The 22,649-nt window shown below is 40.2% G+C and overlaps 1 protein-coding gene and 1 pseudogene across 2 annotated transcripts in view; one reads left to right on the forward strand and one right to left on the reverse strand.

The window, feature by feature from the left end:
• The window catches only part of LOC308610914 (centrosomal protein of 78 kDa-like), a 558,473-nt pseudogene that overhangs the window by 292,019 nt on the left and 243,805 nt on the right, over positions 1 to 22,649 (forward strand). The gene's annotated exons all lie outside the window — the stretch shown is intronic.
• LOC308610930 (uncharacterized protein) lies at positions 252 to 11,809 on the reverse strand. The gene is made up of 4 exons (XM_081259912.1): positions 11,716 to 11,809; positions 8,414 to 8,549; positions 5,640 to 5,770; positions 252 to 494 (listed from the first exon to the last, which is right to left on the reverse strand). Exons 2-4 carry the CDS (start codon positions 8,520 to 8,522, stop codon positions 417 to 419), a joined length of 318 nt encoding a protein of 105 aa, XP_081116038.1. The 5' UTR covers positions 8,523 to 8,549; positions 11,716 to 11,809; the 3' UTR covers positions 252 to 416.

Raw genomic sequence — 22,649 nt, forward strand, 5'->3', positions numbered from 1 at the left:
CCTTGGACAAGTTGTATAACTCTAGGCCTCAACTTCCTCATCTATAAAATGGAGATAAGCTCCCATATTACAGAGCTCTTGTGAGAATTACATGAGTTAAAACACATATAAAATTAGAAGAGTGCTTGGTACATAGAATATGTGCAATTAATGCTGAATGAATGAACATGCGAATGCAAACAGTAGTGAAGGGCTTCAAATGAAACGGTCTCATCCCACTCCCACATCCAGCACTCAAGAATCGACCGATTCTTTACGCAGTTTTTAATTGTAAAATACGATATGTGTACTGAGAAGTGCACAGAACAAAACTGTCAATGTGACAAATAAAAAGAGAATACTTACATAAGCACTACTCGAAGCTGAAAGTATTGATACTTGTCAGCATCGCAAAAACCCCCCATATCCTTTTCTCATCACAAGCTCCTTCCCTCTTCCCGGTTAAACACCAACCTCACTTCTTGACAGTCATTTCCTTTAACCTGCATGCATCCCTAACAAAAGAGTTTAGTTGTGTCAACATCTAACTTTATGTACAGGATCATAGTATATGAAGTCTTTTCTATCTTATTTCTTTCTCTCAACATTGGTTTAAAAAATTCATCCACATTGCTGCCTGTAGCTCTAGTTCATTCAATTTTATTGCTGGAGAGTTTTCCCACTGTACAAATACACATCATTTATTTAATTTTTGACTCTTAATGGACATTTGGTTTGTTTTCAGTTTGTGCTAATGCAAATCATGGACAGGAATCCTGCTGTACCCATTATTCTGGTGCATTTACATAGGGCAGGGGTGAGGGCTGCTGACTACACCTCGTTCCATACTGTGCCAGTGTCACTGCCCTTGTGCAGGGTGACCACATACCCCAAGGCGCCTTGGGGTGTTCCAGTTTATACCTGTTGTCCTGATGTTACAGCATTAGAGTGCCTCTTTTATATACCTTCAGTTGACGGAGAGGGCTAAATGCTTTCCAAAGTAGTTGTGTCGATTTATACTCCAGTATAAACAGGGTAGAAGATTCCCATAGTACTTCAGGTCTACAATACCTGATACTACCAGACTTTTTATTTATGTATTTGTCAATCTGATTGACATGTAGTTTCCTTGGTTTTGACTCACTTTTCACTTGTTACTTAATGAAGTCGTACACTTTTCTGTGTTTACTGGCTGTATGGATTTCCTTTTTTATGAGGTTTACGTCAACTATTGTTATTTTTTATTATTTTATTATTATTATTTACTTTTGGCTGTATTGGGTCTTCGTTGCTGCGTGCAGTGCAGGTTTTCTCTAGTTGCGGCGAGCGGGGGCTACTCTTCATTGCGGTGGCTTCTCTTGTTATGAAGCACAGGATCTAGGCGCGCAGGCTTCAGTAGTTGTGGCACATGGGCTCAGTAGTTGTGGTTCACGGGCTCTAGAGCACAGGCTCCGTAGTTCTGGTGCACGGGCTTCGCTGCTCCGTGGCATGTGGGATCTTCCCGGACCAGGGCTCAAACCCGTGTCCCCTGCCTTGGCAGGCAGTTTCTTAACCACTGCACCATCAGGGAGGTCCAACTATTGTTATTTTGAATTCTTCTCCATTTCCAAGTAATACTCTTCCATGACTATTTTCTCACTAAATTGGAGGCATTATCTGTTCACTTTCTAACTTACTAATAAGCGTTTACTTCCTCTACACTCTTTCCTATGTCCACACTGCTCAGTAAAGTTATGTCATCATGAGTTATTCCACTGCTCATGATCTCTTTCACTTGTAGTGATATACTTAAAAACCTACATTGTTGATCAACTAGAAACTCTCTCAACGTCACGCTTTGTAAAATGAGGACATTCATAGCATCTTCCCTTTTTTCTACCTTCTGTCTACCTTCCAAACCTAGCTGTTATGTTGTCAAAGTTGAAATTTATATTCTGTTCTATGTGCAGTTAAGTCTTCTGTTATTTGAGAGTCAGTACGGAGTAAGGTTTAAGAGAACAGGCAGAGAGCCTAAACTCAAAGCCTCGATCCAACCTTAAATTAGGTACAGCCTGGGCAAGTTCCTTCCCTGTCTTAGCTTCCTGTTCTCAAAAGTGGGAATGATATTAGCACCAACCTCATAAGGCTATTCAGAGGATTAAATGAGTTAATATATGCAAAAACACTTAGAGCCTAATATATACTAAGTACATACTAGTACACAATACATTTCAGTACATACCAAGTTAATACTAATACATACTAAGTATAGTTTACTTTAGTTATTTGTGATTACATGCACGTTGACAATAAAAGCTGCAAACCAAGACAGTATTGCCATTATTACAATGAAATTAATATTGCCCACTGCAGATGTACTGTGTCTCTGTGTATAGACTACACCTCGTTCCATACTGTGCCAGTGTCACTGCCCTTGTGCAGGGTGACCACATACCCCAAGCCGCCTTTGGCTGTTCCAGTTTATACCTGTTGTCCTGATGTTACAGCATTAGAGCGCCTCCTTACACTATTGAAGTGTAAGGAGTTTGGACAAGTTCTGGTTTGGACAACAAATTAGATACGTGGTCATTACCCCTGTGTGTCACTGAAAAGGGGGACATCTATAGTGTCAAGTTGAAGTGGATTCTTCCCTTCCTCACCAATACTAGGTTAAAAATCAACCATAGTTCAGTGTGCTTCAGGTTTATGTCCGTATAGCCTTTTCTCCTCTGGAGTTCAAGTTCCTTCTCCTCTTCCTCTCCCTCCTCCCTTCCAACAGTGCCTAACACCTAGTAAGTACAATATGCCTCAAGGTGTTTCTAAGCTCTCAATCACACAATCAATAGAAGCCTCTCCACTCTAGACTAGCTGCAATCTGCACTGAATCCCCTATTACCTTCCTTCTTGGTTTATTGCCTCATTTTGCTGGATTATGTCTATAAATAGCTTAAGGTGTAGCACAGGAGGTCAATTTTTCAAATTTCTTTGGGTACAAAATATCTTCTTCAGCTTCCACGTATGACTGATAGTTTGGCTGGATACAAACCCCTAGGGTGAAAATTATGTGCCTGAAAAACTTTGGAGGTATCTTTCTAATGCCTTCCAGGATCCATGGTGCTCATGACAAGTATGATAAAGTCAGATTTTAACCTTTTTTTTTAGGTGACCAGTATTTTTCTCTCTGGAATGGATGTATCCTCTCAGTATTTTATTCTATTTTAATTTATTTTTTCAGTATTTGAAAGTTTCACAATGAAGGGTGCCTAGGTATGAGTCTATTCTTGCTCATCTTGCGTAACTATTTTCAATCTGAGGCCTGATGTCTACTTTCAGCTGTGGGGAATTTTGTTGCCCTTTGACAGCTTCCCTCCATTGTTTTTCTGGGTCTGGAGTTTCTAATAGTAACATGTGGGATCTCCCAGATGCAGCCTCTCTAACATATTTCTATCACATTTTCCATTGTGTCTTTCTTTCTTATATACTGAGAAATTTTTTAAATTCCTACTGAATTTATTTCAGCACCCATATTTTCATTTCCAGGAGAACTCTCTTGCTTTCTGACCATTCTCCTTTTCATTAATACCCTTGTCTTATTTTATAGTTGCTAGCTCTTTCTAAACCTCTCTCAGGATACTAATTAGGGTTTTTTCTTAAATTATTCTGTTCCCTAAATTGTCCCTGGTCCTACTAGGATATGTTTGCACTCTTTCCCCCTCTCTCATGTTGTAAGCTTTACTCAACAGGCAAATGACACTTATTTTCTATTTAAGAATGAGCGCAGGAAGCTCCCTGAAGTCAACGATTGATTGGCTTCTTATGAAGGAAGAAGCGGGCAGTAACTGTAACAGGATCTCCCCCAAACACAGTTTTCTAGGGTGTAAAAACTCATACTAGCTGCCCCAGTTCTCGCCAGTTTCACTATTTTCAAAATGAAATCATCTCATTTCAGGAGGGTGAGGGCGGGGCTGGGAGTCCACTCCTCCAAACACAACCCTTCAATGAGCTCCCCTATCTCAGTCACACTTTTAACTAACTCCACCCTCTCTCCTACATGCGCACCTGAGCATGGGGCTACTTTTTCAGGTGGGGTCAGAATCCTCCTCAGTTGCACGTGGTCCCTGTGCATATTCTAGGTGATGCTTTTCCTCTGTTCTACTGCTTCAGTTTCATACTCTTCCACCTGTCTTCTGTCTTTCAAAACTATGTTGAAATCTCTTGATTGTTGTGGGCATATATACTTAAACACTTTGATACCATCACTGTAGTGTCTTGTCAAAACAGAGAAGAGGACTTCCCTGGTGGCGCAGTGGTTGGGAGTCCGCCTGCCGATGCAGGGGACACGGGTTTGTGTCCCGGTCTGGGAGGATCCCACATGCCGCGGAGCGGCTGGGCCCATGAGCCATGGCCGTTGAGCCTGCGCGTCCGGAGCCTGTGCTCCTCGACGGGAGAGGCCACAACAGTGAGAGGCCCACATACCGCAAAAAAAAAAAACACAACAAAACAGAGAAGAGCTAAAAGATCTCAGTGCATTCTGAATCTGCTATTCTGTGGTCCCAGTGTTTAAACTTCTTGGACTTCCCCAGTGTCTATTACTGCTTTTACAAATACAATCTTGTGGTCTATTCGTGAAGGAAATGAATACACCACATCTAAAATAACAAGGAATGCAGGTTGGATGCTCTAGGGTCTTGTCATACTCTGCCATTTACTAATAAACCACTTACGTTCTACAAATTGTAGGTGCTCATTTATAAAACGAAAGGGAGTAACTCTACAGGAACTATAGATTTCTCCTACTCTAACATTTCATAATTTTCTAAGTTCTTTTCTTAAAATTTCTCTATATTATCATTAATTTTAATTAAAAAATAAAAATCTAACTTTCTCTTTTGAAAATCAAAGAGTAATTCCCGTAGTCGTACAATAATGGGATAAATAGTTCTGAAACCTGTCAAGTGTCATGTTTCATATGAAGAGAAAATCATACTAAATAATTTTAAAAAATTAAACATGGACTTTGTAGCACAAAAACAAGGTCCCCCACAAATGGTGTTCCTTTATTTACTAGAAATGTTCAGCTCTGCATTAAAGTTGAAATAAAATAAATATATTAATTTTGAGGTGTAAAAATTTCTTATAAAAATCAATTTTTCTTTTCTGTCCATACAAACAAAAGTAAGGAATGACATTAGAGGTCAGGATGATTTGGTAATAGAATGTAGCTTCTTGATATTTTTGATTTTAGGAAAGGAGACTATCAACATCAAAACTTTTTTCAACTTTACTTTTATTTAAAATGAGGCCATATTTTCCTCTTATAAAAAGAGAGTTCAACTAGAACTGTCCATTTTCTCATCTGTAAAACAAGAGCACTGAATCAGCTGACTGTATTCATTCAGAACTCAATTTCCTTATCTTATGATCACTAAGGTTCTCCCTAAATCTAATATACTAAGGTTCTAAGGAAAGGAAAATATATTACTAACAACATGTTTTGATTTTAATTTCTTAGAGTTCAAATGTCCACCATTCACCTTGGTCTAAGCTTAAGGAATCATTCAAGGGGATACAATGCAGATGGCATGAGAAAACAGAACCCTCACACAAGCTGTGCTGTGTTGCAATCAGCCTTCCGTTTGAAAAATAATCTTCTCTATAGCTTTAAAGTGATAACTTTGTACCTGCAATACTTCTTGTTTCAAATGGATTTTCTCTGGCTCCTCCTGAACACGTTCTGAGGAATCATCGACCTCTTCGATTTCTGAGGAGGAAGGACTCCCTACTGTCACCGTCACAGGAAATTCTGATGGACCTGAGTGTCACAGGAAGATAGGAAACCATAGAGTTGTTAAACTAAAGTGCAAAGAAAGAAGACAAGATTGCATAAAAGACAACACAAGCCAGATACCAAATATCCAAATATTAGAGGACATTTAACAAAAGTGATCTGAGGTATCATTATTTATAAATGTCTCTCACTGCTCTTTAGTGTAAAACAGGCAATGACTAAGTAAAAGTACAGTAACTTATTTTTGCTATGTTACTGTACAGACCTCTGTTGTACGTGGTTAGGATTAGTAATGGGAATTGCCCATATTATTTTATTACGTTTCTTTCACAGAAGCCAAGTGAAGATCCAAGGTAAACATTTTTTCTCAAATCAATTTTATACTGCAAATGAAAAATTTATTCTTCACCATCAGACAAAAACAGTCTGGAAGAAAATGTAGTTTTTCAGAGGAAAATACATCAGTAAAGGGACTGATGAATAATCAGGAAGTCAACATATCTAAGCTGTGAATAATAGACATTAGAATTAAAAAAAATAAATCACATACACATACACAACTAAAACTGACCCATCAAAAATTTCATCTTCTCACCACCCTTAAGCCAAAACTAGGGCAACAATTCTCCCAGCAAGCTTCACTGCCACTGCAATGTTGTTCAATAGGACATTTCCAAACATTTAAAAACTGACCTGGCCACAACCCCATAAAAGTTTACAGATCATAAAGAAGTGTGCTGGGATTATATAACCACGAAGAAGACAAGTCACTAGGACATCATTTTGACAACAAGCAGCAAACCCTGCAGCATAGGAAAACCCTAACAGGAGAACGAGGTGCACACCCCTCTCTCTGGGAATGCAAGGCCAGGACTGACACCCAAGATGCTCTTCTCTCAACCTCAGCAGTGGTGCCTTTCACAGAGCCACTATGCAGTCTCCCAAGACCACTGGGAAGGAGAATCTGATACTGACAGTATTCGCTTGCCACGAGGCCATAAGCGAGGGAATGTGTGTGGCCTTGGTGAGAGAGCAGAGGTTTGGGAGATATTGCTGTATATTGGCTTTCAGATCAGGAATCTGTACATATAGCCCGCAAACAACGTTTCTTGAAAACATGTGAACATTCTTGAGTATGACAGCTCCATGTGAGGGGTCAGAAATGGCAGTCAAGTTCGTCTCACTGGGTAACAGCTGATTTGCGGACTGGAAAACAGGATTCCTTGTTTACAGACATCACCACAAGGCTGCCCGTTGTGTGCCAAATCCACACAACTACACAGTTGCATTGGGAGAGCGACCAAACATGTTTTACATGGATTTATTTCAGAGAGGGAAATGCTTCTTGGAAGGCTCTGTCAGTTTAAAAAGCAAGAATGACCATCCACCTTTCCGAATTCAAGCCCTATATATCATAAATATGATAGCTACACACCACCAACTGATTACATACATCACGAGCTTTGATGAATGGAAAGCCCCTAAAAAGATAACAACAAAACGAAGTTAGATCTTCATGTAAATACATCACCAGTTAAACCCAGTTAATACAACTATTTAGTAGTATGAACAGTATCCATATAGAATTGTGTATAAAAATAAATAAGCTCAAAACAAGGACCTGGAGGGCTCTGCTACGGAGAAAACAGAACAGAATTCAGCCTACTGGCTTGGTAATCACTCTCTGAACTGCTGAGAGGCCCCTTCAGCTCCTGTGTTCAGGATGGTTGAGATTTCAGTCTCTCTTCTTTAAATGGTGATATTAATCGTTCTCTAATTTACCACCCTGTGTGACGAGGATGGACCTGCGATTAAGTGTCTCAGCAAGAAGATAGGAAACCACAGAGCTGTGAAACTCAAGTGCAAACACTGGGGATTCAACACTATAGTTTATACAACAGCAATTCACATTACCATTTGCAAAAAAGTAGTCGGTTGTCCAGTGGGGATTAGAAACATCCATTTAACATGAGCAACTGAACAGATATTTTACACAGTAACTACTTCAAGCACTATTTAAAATCAATTCTCTTTGTTTTCTTAAGCAATTGTTAATCCCCAATTTCCTGATTACTACCAAGTAAGTCACCTGAAGATCATCTAGAGCCATCTATTTCACTTAGCAAGCCTAAAGCTATAATTCAACCATTTTACTGTTCTGTGACAAAAATTACTATGAACAGCTATCCCCTGGATAAGAAATAAGGTAATGCTAGTTTGACTCACTAAATCTGATTTACTGAGTTAATAAGCCAGTTGATTTAGAAGAGGTCTAATGCATATTTTCCATCCATTCTGCATTAAACTATTTCCCATGCCTAAAATGTCTTTTTTCCCATTCGTACGTATCCAAATTCCTACTTCTGTGCTGTAGGGCTTCGCTCAACTACACCTGCCTTTAATGAAACTTTTCTCACATGCACAATTGGTGATCATTTTAGTCTCCTCAAGACTCCCACGGAGTTACCTCTGTTGTGACACTTGAGAAACAACTTGAAACTCCCAATTACTTTTAATTTTTCTTCCTTAGAGCGCTCATTAGGCAGAAGCCATGTGTGAGTTACCTTTTTTCCTCTACACAAAGCACCAGAGACCACCCACATAATACAAGTTCCAAAATAAAGAATTCTAAATGACTGAAAAAGACAGGGAATGCAAACAGGTTACCTGTTGCTTTTTGCACTTTCTGCAGGACACAATGGCCGGAAACCAGACACTCCAGGTGGTAGCGCTTCAGGAGGGTAACATTCTTGACCAGCAGAGTGTTTCCTTCCATTACTTACAGGCTTCTTTGCGGCCAAGACTACATTTGACAAAGCATGAAAACAAGGAATCAAGATGCACCAAAGGTCTACAGAGCAACTGTCACACGTGCACACGTCGAAAGGAATCAAAAAGGCACTTGACAATGATGCCAAGCCCATTAAAAAGAGGATCGGTTTTGTACAAAGGTTTTACAAAACCCAGCATTTTAAAAAAATATAAGTTCTCTACAGTAACAAGTTATTTTAACTAAAACAAAAGTATTGAGATGTGCAGAAATGCAAAAATAAAGTTTAAAAAAAATCCCAAAGTATGATACATTTTATGTATCATGCAGAAACACTCAAGTTTCCTGAATCTTAGAACACCTTTGGCATTTCTGAATCTCAAGGACACAGAAACACAGATACACCCATGACTTCTGCCCAACAGAATCTTCAGAAGTAGACCAAAAGTTAAATTTAAGATGAATTTTTCTATGGAAAAACAATACAAGTTATAAGGCTGCAAGTTGCTGGGGGGTAGGTGAGTCAATTTTACCCTCCTATAAGCCTGTCAACCTTCACTGCTCCTTTGATTTCATATAGAAAACACACAAAAAAACAAATGAAACCCACTGGATGAAAGAGTGAAATGTGGAGACTTACCCTATATTTCAGTAGTAAAGAGGCAAGTATCTTTATAGGAAACATTTGGTTGCAAAAACTAGACCTACGTGTTAATATTTTACTTAGAACAAGCCATATATTAAAATTCACATTTAAATATTTAATTTGAATTTACTGAAAACAAACATCATAGGTTAAAATGGTTATATTTATCCTTCAAAGCTACTGTATTTTATGTTATTTTATTTATTTATTTTAATAGATCTTGATTGGAGTATAATTGCTTCACAATTCTGTGTTAGTTTCTGTTACACAACAAAGCGAATCAGCCATATGCATACCCATTTCCCCATATCCCACCCTCTTGAGCCTCCCTCCCACCCTCCCTATCCCACCCCTCTAGGTCATCGCAAAGCACCAAGCTGATCTCCCTGTCCTATGCTGCTGCTTTCTACTATATTTTAGCAGCATTAGGATGCAGGGTAAAATGGACTGTATGCGGTAATACAGGACAAATATTTCATAGAGTGTAGCTTATTGATAATCACCACAGGATCCTGTGTGATTTACATGCCTCTTAAAAATATATAGGAGGGCTTCCGTGGTGGCGCAGTGGTTGAGAGTCCACCTGCCTATGCAGGGGACACAGGTTCGTGCCCCGGTCCGGGAAGATCCCACATGCCGTGGAGCAACTGGGCCCGTGAGCCATGGCCGCTGAGCCTGCGCGTCCGGAGCCTGTGCTCCGCAACGGGAGAGGCCACAACAGTGAGAGGCCCGCGTACCACACACACACACACACACACACACACACACACACAAATATATATATATATATGTATTAAAATTTTTTTAAATTACACTTTTCTTGTTAGGAGATTAAAAAATTTCTAATAAAAGTTCCCATCTTTTATTAGGCATACATAAGTACAATATAAATGTGACACAATTCACACCATTATTTCACCCCTATACTCACCTGGATCTAGGTATATACCCAGATACTGATTTGGCTTACCTCTATGTCTCCAAATAACTGAGGCAAATACAAAAAAAAGCCCAGGAAATAAAATTACTCTTAAAAGAGCTCAATGAGCTTGTATACTTCAGTTACATTTCCACTTTGTTTAATCATGCTAACTAAAAAAAAATGTTTAACTGTTCTCATTCCATGATGCCCTATTATTCTGTACTAATTTTACAGAATTCCTAATATGTTTTACATATACATGTTTTATTTATATATCTATCCATTTCTAATATCATAGCAAAAGTCAATGTAGCTATTTTAAGAATGCTTTACATATGATATAAATTTTTAATAATAATATTAGTGTGATATCACAAATCTTAACTTCTTTGAATGTACTATTTGATTATTAAAATATCACTCTCTTGAAATAACAATGGGCAGACGATCATAAGCTTTTTTTGACTTCATAAACACTCTTAACAACTTATTTAATACACTATTGTCCAAGCAAGTTGATGAATAGAGAATCAAAAACATACAACTTTAATTAGAAAAAAAAAGCTGTATTTATGAAGATGTTTACAATAGTTTGAGGTTATTTCCAATTTTTCACCAATTTCAAAACTTGACCAACTCAATGAAACCTTGTGAATGCAATGTTAGAAAGTATAACTATGAATCACAGAATTTAAATTTAGTATGAAAAGAATGGCAAATTATATTGAAGCTATGTGGAATTATGTGTATAGACAGCAGGAAGAGAAAATTAAAAAAAAAAAAAATAAAACCCAAAAATCTTCAAACAACACATTTTTTTAAATTTGTGGTAAACGACACAAAACAGAAAATTTATAATTTTAACCATTTTAAAGTGGACCGTTCAGTGATATGAAGTCAACAAAGTTTTAAAACTTTCAGAGGGCACCTGAATAAAAGATGTGTTGTCCACTGGTGATTTTAATGTATCTGGTATATAACTAAAGTCACCACAAAACTCTTTCTGGGAAATTGGCAGATCATAAACATAAACAATATGCTTTTTATTAAACCTTATTGTTTTGCTGTTTCAAAATTCAAATTTACTCACAAAAAAGAGTCAGTTTCATTAGATTTGGTTTCACAAATGCTGCTCCTGCTATTCATTCTTATCACCAAAAAAAAAAGACTATTTGTGACTAACGATAATATGTTACAGAAAATAAAAAGTTAAAAGGTTTTCAATCTGCATATCTGGGAACCTAAATTAAAGCATCACACAACATTTTCAAAAACAGAAAAGCCATTTGATTTGACTCAAATCTTAGTTTTAAGATGGCAGAAAGTACCTTGATAATTTTCTTTTAAGAAAGAAAGAAGGGCCTCCCTGGTGGCGCAGTGGTTGAGAGTCCGCCTGCCGATGCAGGGGATGCGGGTTCGTGCCCCGGTCTGGGAGGATCCCATATGCCGCAGAGCGGCTGGGCCCGTGGGCCATGGCCGCTGGGCCTGTGCGTCCGGAGCCTGTGCTCCGCAACGGGAGAGGCCACAACAGTGAGAGGCCCGCGTACCGCAAAAAAAAAAAAAAAAAGAAAGAAAGAAAACCAAGCCATTAAAGAGAAATTCTTCCGAGAGAACTGAAACATGTTATATACCTCTGACTTGGCATTCCTTCCATCTGGAGAACTTGTTTGGTAACTGTTTTCATCACAGAATGACCTAAAGTAAAATGAATTGAAATTAGAGTAATTATTTTCCAATGAGTGGCTCTTTCCATTTAAAACCAAAAGGCAACTAATTATTGCTTTTCCCATACATTTAAATATGAAATCTACATTATATAATTATACACTTATTTCCCCCTTTGTGTATTCTAATTTCTTCCTCAGAAACCTAAGATGCCATCTTGCAGACTGCCCACAGTGGCTACTATTTTGGCAGCAGCAAAGGTCAACTTGAAACATTTTGCATCTAAAGTGGCTTTGGATACCTTTGGATACAAAGTACAGTCTGAGCACCATCCAGACGCTTAGATACCTAAAGAGCATCTAAGATATCAAACCAGGGCATCTAAGATAACAAACCAAGTCCTGATATTCCCTCAAAAGCTGCTCCTCCCATCAGCCCCCTTCTTCTAAGGGATACTACCCAGTTGCACACATAATCATCAACGACTTGTCTCCGTGTTACTATTTCCTTCATACCTCACATCTATCTGCAGGTCTTGATAGCTACACCCTCAAAACACAACCTGAATTCAACCACTTTTCACTTGCTGCAAACTTCCAACCTAACCTAGGCCATAAACATCTCTTATTTGGAGCACTGTGATAGTCTCCTAACTGGTCTCCCTGTTCCTCTTCTTTTTTCTTTTTTTTTTTTTTTTTGCGGTACACGGGCCTCTCACTGTTGTGGCCTCTCCCGTTGCGGAGCACAGGCTCCGGACGCGCAGGCTCAGCGGCCATGGCTCACGGGCCCAGTCGCTCCGCGGCATGTGGGATCTTCCCGGACCGGGGCACGAACCCGCGTCCCCTGCATCGGCAGGCGGATTCTCAACCACTGCGCCACCAGGGAAGACCCCTGTTCCTCTTCTTTATCCTCCCAAGTCCCTTCTCTATACCAGGTCACCTTATTCAGATACGATTTGGATCATGCCTTTTTCCAGTTCAAACCCCTCTACTCATTTAGAATAATCCACAGCTTTACTCTGGCCTTCAAGACTTTACAAGAGCAGACCCCTGGCTAGCTCCTTGACCTCATGTCCTACCACACTCTTCTTCACTCGGTACTCTGCCCAGATTGGCCTCCTTGCTTTTCCTTAAATACTCCACCCACCTACATGCCTACATACTCATTGCCTCCTTGTCCTGGAATGTGCTTACTCCACATCTTCCATGGCTTGCTCCTCTCTTCATTCAGGTCTCCGTTCAAATGCCACTTCTCCAGTGAAGCTGTCCCCTAACAAACCTATCCAATGGAGTCCTACCTGCTCTCCCTCACTCTCCTTACATTAAGATACTTTTGCACTTCCTACTCTCTAAAGTTATATGACTTATCTGTTTACTCATTTCTATCTGATCTCCTTCACTAGAATGTAAGCTCCGTGAGGGCAAGACTTTTGTCTGTCTGGTTCACTGCTTTATCCCTAGTCCGTAAACCCGTATCTGGCACACAGAAGATGATTACAAAATTACTTGTGAATCTGACAAATGAATAAAGTACTCCTGGCAAGAATTCAGAGGTTGCAAAGGAAAGAAAGAATGGTCTTGGTGGAAGCAGCCTTAGTATCTAGGTTCACCTCTATTCAGAGTAGAGATAAGAAAAATTGACAAGTATAATTCACTTTAATTAGTACAGTAGCTGCTAAAAACATAAGGGAAGTGCAACACTAGAAAAGTACATTTGAAGCTTGAACAACATGGGTTTGAACCTCACGGGTCCACTGACACACGCATAGTTTTCAATAAATAGGTACTATCGTCCTACATGATCCAAGGTTGGTTGAATCCACAGATGTGGAACCACTGACTATAAACTTATACCCAGATCTTCAACTGCGTAGGGGTCGACACCCCTAAACCCACGTTGTTCAAGGGCCAACTGGATATGATGAGGAAAGTTAAACACATTAAGTTTTAAAAAACTGTCAATACCTGAACAAATTCTTTTTGTTTTGCTATGTGTTTATCAATTTAAAAAAAGTGACCACATACCAACAAGCAGATTTTTTCTTATATCCAGAATGAGCAGAGTTCTGTTGGTTTCAAGGGCCTTTAGTAGAGCCTTTGCTCCTTCACTGGTGAGGCCGCACTGCTGCAGGTCAAGTGCTTTCGATGAAAGACAAAAGGTCACTTGCTAACTCTACAGATTTAACATATAGACAACTCTCATTTTCTCACGTGTGGAAGAGTCCTGCACAAGACAAGTCATGGCAGGTTTGTAATTTTGGGTATGGAAAAAAACAGAGACATATACGCACACACATAATGCATAATCCAATTTAAAAACCTCTTCTTGGATGTGCAATGATAACCCTGGCTTTAGTACCAATAGATCAGACAACAGATTTTACAATTACAGAACTGAAGAATAACTGTATATAACCTATGAGCAAAAAGCATCACAAAATGAATCTCAGTTCATAATTAGCAAGGGCGGCAGGGGCATGTAAACCTCACAAGCAAAACCTGGTGGAGCTCAGAAATGCACTGCATTCTTTTGATCATGATCTTCAGCTCCAAATCACACTTGAAACTAGTTCAAAGGGGAAAACAAAATAGAAGAAATGTAATAACTATTAGTTTTAGAGGAAAAAAGACAAGTCTAAGAGGATACAAATAATAAAAACTTTCAACAATGTGTGAATAGAGAATACATACTAAAAACCTATCATGAAAGTATGATGGTCAAGAACCCTCGCAGTAAAAGGTCAGACAAAAACCAGAAAAACTGATCATGAATTCTAGTAGTTCTGGGGCTGAACAACCTACTCATTTAAACCAAAGGGATCATCACTAAAGCGCAGGGATTAAAAAATATTACATGAAAGGAAACTATCATGAGTCTTTTGTTTAAGTGTTGTGTGGACCATCACATTAAAATAACTGGAGTCTTTCAACACCCCCATGACACACAGAAATAGCAAGTCAGACATACGGATCTGACAGGATATGATACAACCCTTACAAACTCTCACTACAGAAGAATGGACACAGGGTATAATTAACCAAATAGCCAAATTAATACAAACAGCCAGTAAACCTCACCAGTCAATCAAATGAATACAAAATAAAACAAAATGTGGTTATTCTCCTATCAGATGAAGCCAAGATTCTGTAAGAAAAGCCTTTAAATAATGTCTATACCCTTTGGATCCAAAAACTCTCTTTCTAAGAATTTAACCAGAAGAAATAGTCAGAGATATAGGTAAGGATATATATCAGAGTACTATTTGTAACTGAAAAACTGGACAAAGCTTATATACAAGAATGGATAAGCTATGTGCACTGTGGCATATTCATATAATGGAATACTGAACAATCAGAAAAAATGATGTAGGAGATACAAATTTACTGATTTGCTAAAATGCTCATACTAAATTAATTGAAAAAAGTTATAAAATTTGGAGTAATCCCACTTGCATAGAAAATGGACAGGTACTCATTTTTGTAGTTTTACATTTTTTTACAAGTGCTACAGGCCAGTGTTTGTGAGAGGCAGGCTTCCCATCTACTGTTGGGGTGGACTACAAATTGGCATAGCCTTTCTGGGTGGTAATTTGGCCATGTGTATCAAATGTCTTAAAAATAGGTCACACTTAGTCATTCCACTTGTAGTACCTTATTCTACAGAAGTAATCCCGATGCACACAGAGATGTATATACAACGTATTCACATTGTTTCTGACAGGGAAAAGCAAACTGTCTAAATAGAACTGCAAAGAATTGATTAAACTATGGGACATCAATACGACGCAATACTACATAATACATCATTAAGTGAAAAAAGCAGGAATGTGAAATAGCAAGTATACTACAATTCTATTTTTGGAATCCCTAAGTGTACATATATATTTGTAGGAAAAAAAAGACTGAAAGTATATACGCCAAAATGAACAGTGATTATATCTGGGTATTAAAATTATAGGTTCTCTTGTTACTCTGTATTTTCTGTAAAGGATATATGCAACTCTTAGAGAAAGTTGAAAAGCAAAATAAAAGCTATCAGTAAAATGAGGCTTTAAAAAATCCTATCACAATAGTATGCCAAAAGCTAAGCATATTTCATATTAAAAATTCAATATTTTCAATTTTAGAATTTCCCTCTAAGCCATAAATCCTCACTAAGAGATTCTGCCAAAGCACTTGCACCCAGGTCACCAATGAGCGTGTTGCAGTTCAGAGTGATGCGCCTCAAACCAGCCATGCAGTCAAGATCACGTCTCCTGGAATGAAGACTCTCAGCCCAGGTTTCTTCATGCCTTCTGGTAGTCGGATACTTCAAAGATTTAATGGGATGAAATTAAGATGCTTGAATAAGGAAACAGGGTGTGCCTGAGTATGGCTTATTATGTCAGAGATTTACACACACACGCAGATCAAGCATATATGCCAGGAGCATCAACCTGAGAAATTCAACAGTCACTTCTGGTTTACGAGTCCAGTGACCCAGATTCTGCTTGGTCAGTGATTAGATTCTAGCCACTGCATTTCCTGTTTCTGAACACTTATGCAAAGTTGGACAACTCAATTACAGTCTATGAATTATTTTCCTTATCTTCTAAGTCAGGGAATTGGTTCTAAATTCTATCTTTGCTGAGGCCCTATATTTCATCATCCTGTCCTCCAATGGCCTCCAAACACCTGACTGGGCAAACCATAAGAAAACTTTTTAATATGCATCTTATTTATTAACAAATTATATACACAAAGTTCCATACATAGAATTTATGTACATGATAAACTACACAGATTTTTAAAAATAATACAAAGGTAAAAATGTTCTAATATTTTCTTTTCCTAACTCCTAAGGCATTATTTTATTTTACTTATTTTTTATAAAGATTTATTTATTTATTTGTTTGTTTGGCTGTGCCGGTCTTTAGTTGCAGCATGCCGGATCTTTTAGTTGTGGCATGTGGGCTCTTAGTTATGGCAGGAACGTGGGATCTAGTTCCTTGAGCAGGGATCGAACCCAAGCCCCCTACATTGGGAGCACATAGTGTTAACTGCTGGACCGCCAGGGAAGTCTCAAGCATTATTTAAAAAACTATATTTACAAAATGTACCTCACATGCTACCTAGGGTGTGCACACAAGCTTTAGAGGCCTGGACTATGCAGAGCCAGTTTGATGTGCCTTGGGAAAATAATGGTTTGACATTTAAGCAAAAGTACTGTCTTGAAGACATTCAATTCTTTATATTCATAAAGTAAATTTTGGTAACAGGGAACACTGACTGTCAATGAAAAAAGTCTTATTACATTCCTGAAAAAGTAAAAGACTCAAAGTGCCTTTGTTACTCTAAAAGGAAAATCATTAGTGTCATTTTTCTATTAACAATAACTTATTAAAGCTCCAAGCAGAAACAACAGCAATCACTTACACAGCGCTTAGTATGTGCCAGGCACTATTTATACAAATAAGTGCATTTAAACCTCATAAGGAGGCATAGAGGTTAAGTGATTTGCCCATGGTCACTAGCTATGAAATGGGAGAAAGGGGATTTGAACCTAGGCCATTTGGCTTCCGCACCCAAGTTCCTGACTGTTTTCTACCTCAGGGGTCAATGGACTTGCCCTGTATAGGCTCAAAGAATTTTTCAATTTTTAAAATCTAAATTTAAACATTTCCAGATTTGTGGGCTGTACAGTTACTGTTGCAACTACTCTGCCCCACTGGTGTAGGGTGAAAGGAGCCATAACTACCATGTAAACAACAGGTGCGACTATGTTCCAGAAAAACTTCCTTTACAAAGCCAGGCGACGGGGCTGGATCTGGCCCACCAGCCAGAGTTTACCTATCCCTTATCTGCACCATCAAACTATTAAAAAGCCTTCATGTCAAATTATTAACTAACTTTAGGCCTAAATACAGTCATTATAACCACTGTAAAGTTGTTAAGGCATTATTTTAAAAACTGTATTTACAAATTGCTGATGTACTGACTTTTATTAGTTTAAAAACTACAACAGCTAATAAACACTTGATTCATTTAAGTCTTGAAGACTAGAATGGCATAGTTTCTTCAGAGTATTACAATAAAAGTTTTCAGTAAAAAAACATTCATAGAAGTATTATTAGGTATTATATATTAAATCTATTTCTAAAATTAAGTGGACTATCTTTACTAAATGGTAGAATCCCAAACTGAAAACTGGTCACATTCTTTCAGCAAAATGAAAGTTGCGCTCACATGTATCAAAAGACAAAAATTAGGGCTTCCCTGGTGGCGCAGTGGTTGAGAGTCCGCCTGCCAATGCAGGGGACATGGGTTCGTGCCCCGGTCCGGGAAGATCCCACATGCCACGGAGCGGCTAGGCCCGTGAGCCATGGCCGCTGAGCCTGTGCGTCCAGAGCCTGTGCTCCGCAATGGGAGAGGCCACAACAGTACCACACACACACAAAAAAAAGACAAAAATTAACTGCCCTCTGTATCAATATATTAATGTGTTTCAATCACATATGTTTTCATGAAAGTTTAAACATAAAATCACCTTTAAGATCTAGGCCATGGGATCGGCTCCATGCCATGACAGAATACACCCCGTGAAGTTTACTTAACTTGTCTTAAGTGTGATAGAATTCTTTATACCTTGACAATTAACTAAAAGGAAAAAAAAAACCCACACACACAATAAGATGAAGAGCCTATACATTTGTCAATCTTGACTTATTTGCTTTTCTTGAGTCAGTTGGAAGTTTATAGCCACATTCTCAAAATCATTAACTACAATCTTCCCAAACAGGTAATTGACGAACAGATGCATTCTAAAACTTGTCAGTAACAAAGTGCTATTCCAGTTTACAGCAACAGTTTAATTCTATTTAGATACTAAAACTGAATACACTGAATACTGCAAACTTTATTGCCAACCACTCAGCAAAGTACTACATACCTTTTCAGATATAGGAAAAAAAATAAAATAAAAAGCATACGACTCTTCCTATTTTCATTTCCACAGATACATCCCAATCTTAATGATCAATCAGCGATTTAAACGTCAACTATAAACCCAGTATACTGCTGCTATGCAGTGTACTAGAGCAATAGAAGAGAGAGGACCTCAAACCCTCTGGTTCCCTCAAAGTCAAAGGCAGGCTTCCTGACCCCTCCAGACCACTACTGGACACAGGGAAGGCACACTAATGTTTCAGGACCCCAACCAACAGTCACCTGCTTTGTGATTACTTCCATGACACACCCTCACCAACATCACTGAGTTTGCTGCTCCTACGGGACGTTACATGTATTTCCTATTTTAACACATACCACAGTGCATCATAATTATGATTTCAGATAGATGTTCTAACAATTGAAAGAGAATGATGACTTTTTTGCTCTTTACATCTTGCTATTTCCCTTCCCATAATATTTCTTGAAGCGAAACCATAAAATATACACAAACACAAAAAACAGAAAATATACAAAACGTGTGCTTTGCACCTTAACGCAAACTTAAGTAAAATTAGTTCTGACAGTATCCGGCATGACAAACTTCCATGGTACAAATGAGAATGGACCAAGGTTTGAGCAGGTACAGGAGACAATCCAGGCATGAACAACACCAAGGAAAGGTAGACAGGAAGTAACATGGTGTGTAGGAAATCACGACACCAGTCTGATGGGAAGAGACTTAAACAAGACTGAAACTCACTTTCTAAACCTCCATCTCCAATTGGACAATTCGCAGGACACAGGTGCACCAAAGTGGCCAATTTATTCAATCCCTTTAATATGGAGAAAGAGTTTAAAATTTTACTGGTTTGATTTGCCCCAAAAGCAACTCTCAACAGTTATGGCCTCTGTCGTCGGAGCTTTGTATGAAATTAAGTCAAAGTGTGGAGCTCCTTTGCCTTTTTTTTTTCTCCTTAAAAAAGAAAAGAAACAATTGTTCCGAGTAAAAACAAACATATTCCAAAGCATGTGTACACTGAAAAGTAAAGAAACTTTATTAACAACTTCATAAAAACTGACTTAAAATTTTAAAAAGAAAAAAACATGTTTTGAAGTCCTTCTGACTGGAGTCGTGTCTCATAGTGTCCTTTCTTTACAGAAATAGTCGTATTAGGACACATATGCACAAGGATTAACACCATGAAACACTGTACACGGCGGGCCCCGGCGAGCTCACCAGTCGTCGTCTGAGTCCAGGTCTCTGGGGAGGATCCACTCCACGGATGAGCCCAGGAGAGTCTGAAGCTCGTTCGTGAACTCCACCAGATCTAAGAGCTCCTTACTTTCCGGATTAAAGGACTCCAGGTCTTTGGGGCAACAGAATAAGAGACTTGCTGACACTTGCCGGCAGAACTCGGCCTCTGCGATGGTGACAATTTCCACATTTGGGAAATTGCAGCGGAATATGCAGGAGGACATTTGCAGTTTCTTGAGCAGGTCTGAGAGCAACAGCCAGTTACGACGCCTACACCAGAGAAAGGACAGTGGTTTGAGTTTCCGGCAAAATTAGAGGCGCTCCCAACTATGAACTACCCGTCTCCTGGCGGTGAAAGGGCCTGCTACTTCCACTTTGATTACCCCACCCCCACCCCAGTTCTCACTGTCCTCAGAAGATCTACTTCTTCTTCTTTTTTTCTTTAATTTTATTTATTTATTTATTTTTGGCTGCGTTAGGCCTGTTGTTGCGCACGGGCTTTCTCTAGTTGTGGCTCACGGGCTCTAGAGTGCAGGCTCAGTAGCTGTGGCGCACGGGCTTAGTTGCTCCGTGGCATGTGGGATCTTCCCGGACCAGGGCTCGAACCTGTGTCCCCTGAAATGGCAGGCGGATTCTTAACCACTGTGCCACCAGGGAAGCTCGGAAGATCTACTTCTAGCGGGGGAACTCTGGACTCATGTGCATGTGTTAAGAGACCACCTAGGGCGGATCAGCCAACTTAGACAAAAGCAGGAGCAGCGCCCCTGAACGAGCCTCGTTGCAGGCCACCCCAGTGCTGCCTTGGCTCTGGCCACAACTCAGGTCACCCCTCTCCAAGTAAGTGCACCCCGTTCTAGTCACTGGGGAAAACCAGTCTGTATGCCAACCCAAGGGAGATGGCAAACACCTCTTTGACCTCTCCTCTCCTCCGGCCCTCATGGAGAGAGCATGAGAAACACTCGAGGTCACCCGGCTTTCCTTGCCTCTCCCACACCTCCAACCCGCCCCTCAATGCTGCCGGGAGTGAGGCTCTTTCGAGAAGGGAGGTGGTACAATCCTTCCTGATACCCTGCCACGCTTTATCATCTCTATCCCGAATAGAATGTCACCACAAAGGCAGACACGTTCCCAGCCTCAGAGTCCAAGGAGGATGCTACTCCTTAAGCACCGGGGTCAACACACAGCAGAGCAAGGTCTCCTGATGTGTTCACTCCAAAGGGTTGGTCATGGGGCACAGTGGCCCGACTGTGGGGACAAGACTCGATCTAAGCAAATCTGAAGACACATAAGATCCCAGGTGCCACATACGGCTTTCTCTAATCTTATACGAGAAGACGGTACACATCAGTATCGTCCCGTGGACCTCACGCGCCTTGGACGGCCCCTATGGTAGCCGTTTGGGGTGGATCCCTTCCCCAAGAGTCAGAACAGGCCTCCTTGTGACATCTCTCAGGTAACTCATCTGTTAAACCTAAAACGGGGGTCATTCTAGCCGCCCATAAGTGCGAGATGGGTTCTGTAAAACCTTTTATGCCCTTTGGAGGACACGCCAATCAAAGGGGACCACTCACTTGGGAGCAAACTAGAATGTTCCATTTGCTTACCACGTGAACCTAATGGGGCATGCTGGTAAACCTGGCCATCGGTGCCCTGTTACTTCAGGTCACTGCAGCAGCTCCCTTCCAAAACAAGAGGAGGAAGAGAAAAGGCACGCCCACGAATGCGTTTCTCCGTTTACATCCCAACCTGCCAGAAAGCCCACAATCCTCTGGGCTCCCAGGCCACCTGCCCCGAGCCCTGGTATCCAGGATACCGCATGAAGCTGCTGCTCTTTTAGCAGGCCCTCACTAGCCAGACTTGAGTGGACGGCTGCAAGCTAATGAGTTGTGTGCCCCAGCCAGGGAGAGGCCCTGTCACGTGGCTCTGGGATCAGGTCTGAACGCCACCAACTGCTGTGCACACATCAATTTACTCAACCCAGGGTTTATTTGCTGTGACAATCATGGCCTTCACCTGGAAACCTTCATCACTACTAGGGCAGATTCAAGGGTACCTAGAAATGAAAGGCCGTCCAAGCTGATGGGTAAGTCAACTCTCTTCTCCTGGAAGATGGCAGCAAAGGCAGCAGTAGCCCCACGGCCAGGTCAGACTTTTTGCCACGGGCTGTCCTAACTCAACCACGTTGATCCCACTATTTACACAGTGCTTCTCATTTCCCCAGAAGAGGACGTCTTCTGTCACCCACAGGAACCCAGGAGATAGCAGGAAAGGAAGGTAGTACTATCCTCATTCAACACTTGGAAACTGAGGCCCAGAGATATTAAACCCCAAGTTCAACATGAAGTACTAGACCTATAACTCAGGTCTTTGGTACCTGGTCAGCTGGGAAGATTCAAAAGGCCCCAGAGGGCCCCAGTTAGAGGGATGCAATCCAGCTGTGACGAGCATCCCACAGGCCTTCTCTGTTGGGGGTCAAGTGGGCTAACTACACTCTCCTAGCTAGGAGGGTGATGGCCTCTAAATGGATGGCAACCATCGCCACCAACACTTTTTCTAACTGAAAGGTGTAGAGGCGGGGCGAGTCTGTCGACGCAACACATTCCTTGGTTTATTTTCTCCGCTAGAAATAAACGGGAGTGTCTGAAGGGCAGCCCAGCCATTCCCAAGCAAAGTCAAACTGCTTTTGTCGGACAGCTCTCTGTTCAGCGGCTATAAACCG

The sequence above is a fragment of the Mesoplodon bidens genome (genome assembly GCF_964165515.1).
Source record: "Mesoplodon bidens genome assembly, contig: HAP1_SCAFFOLD_96, whole genome shotgun sequence".
NCBI classification, from domain to species: domain Eukaryota; kingdom Metazoa; phylum Chordata; class Mammalia; order Artiodactyla; family Ziphiidae; genus Mesoplodon; species Mesoplodon bidens.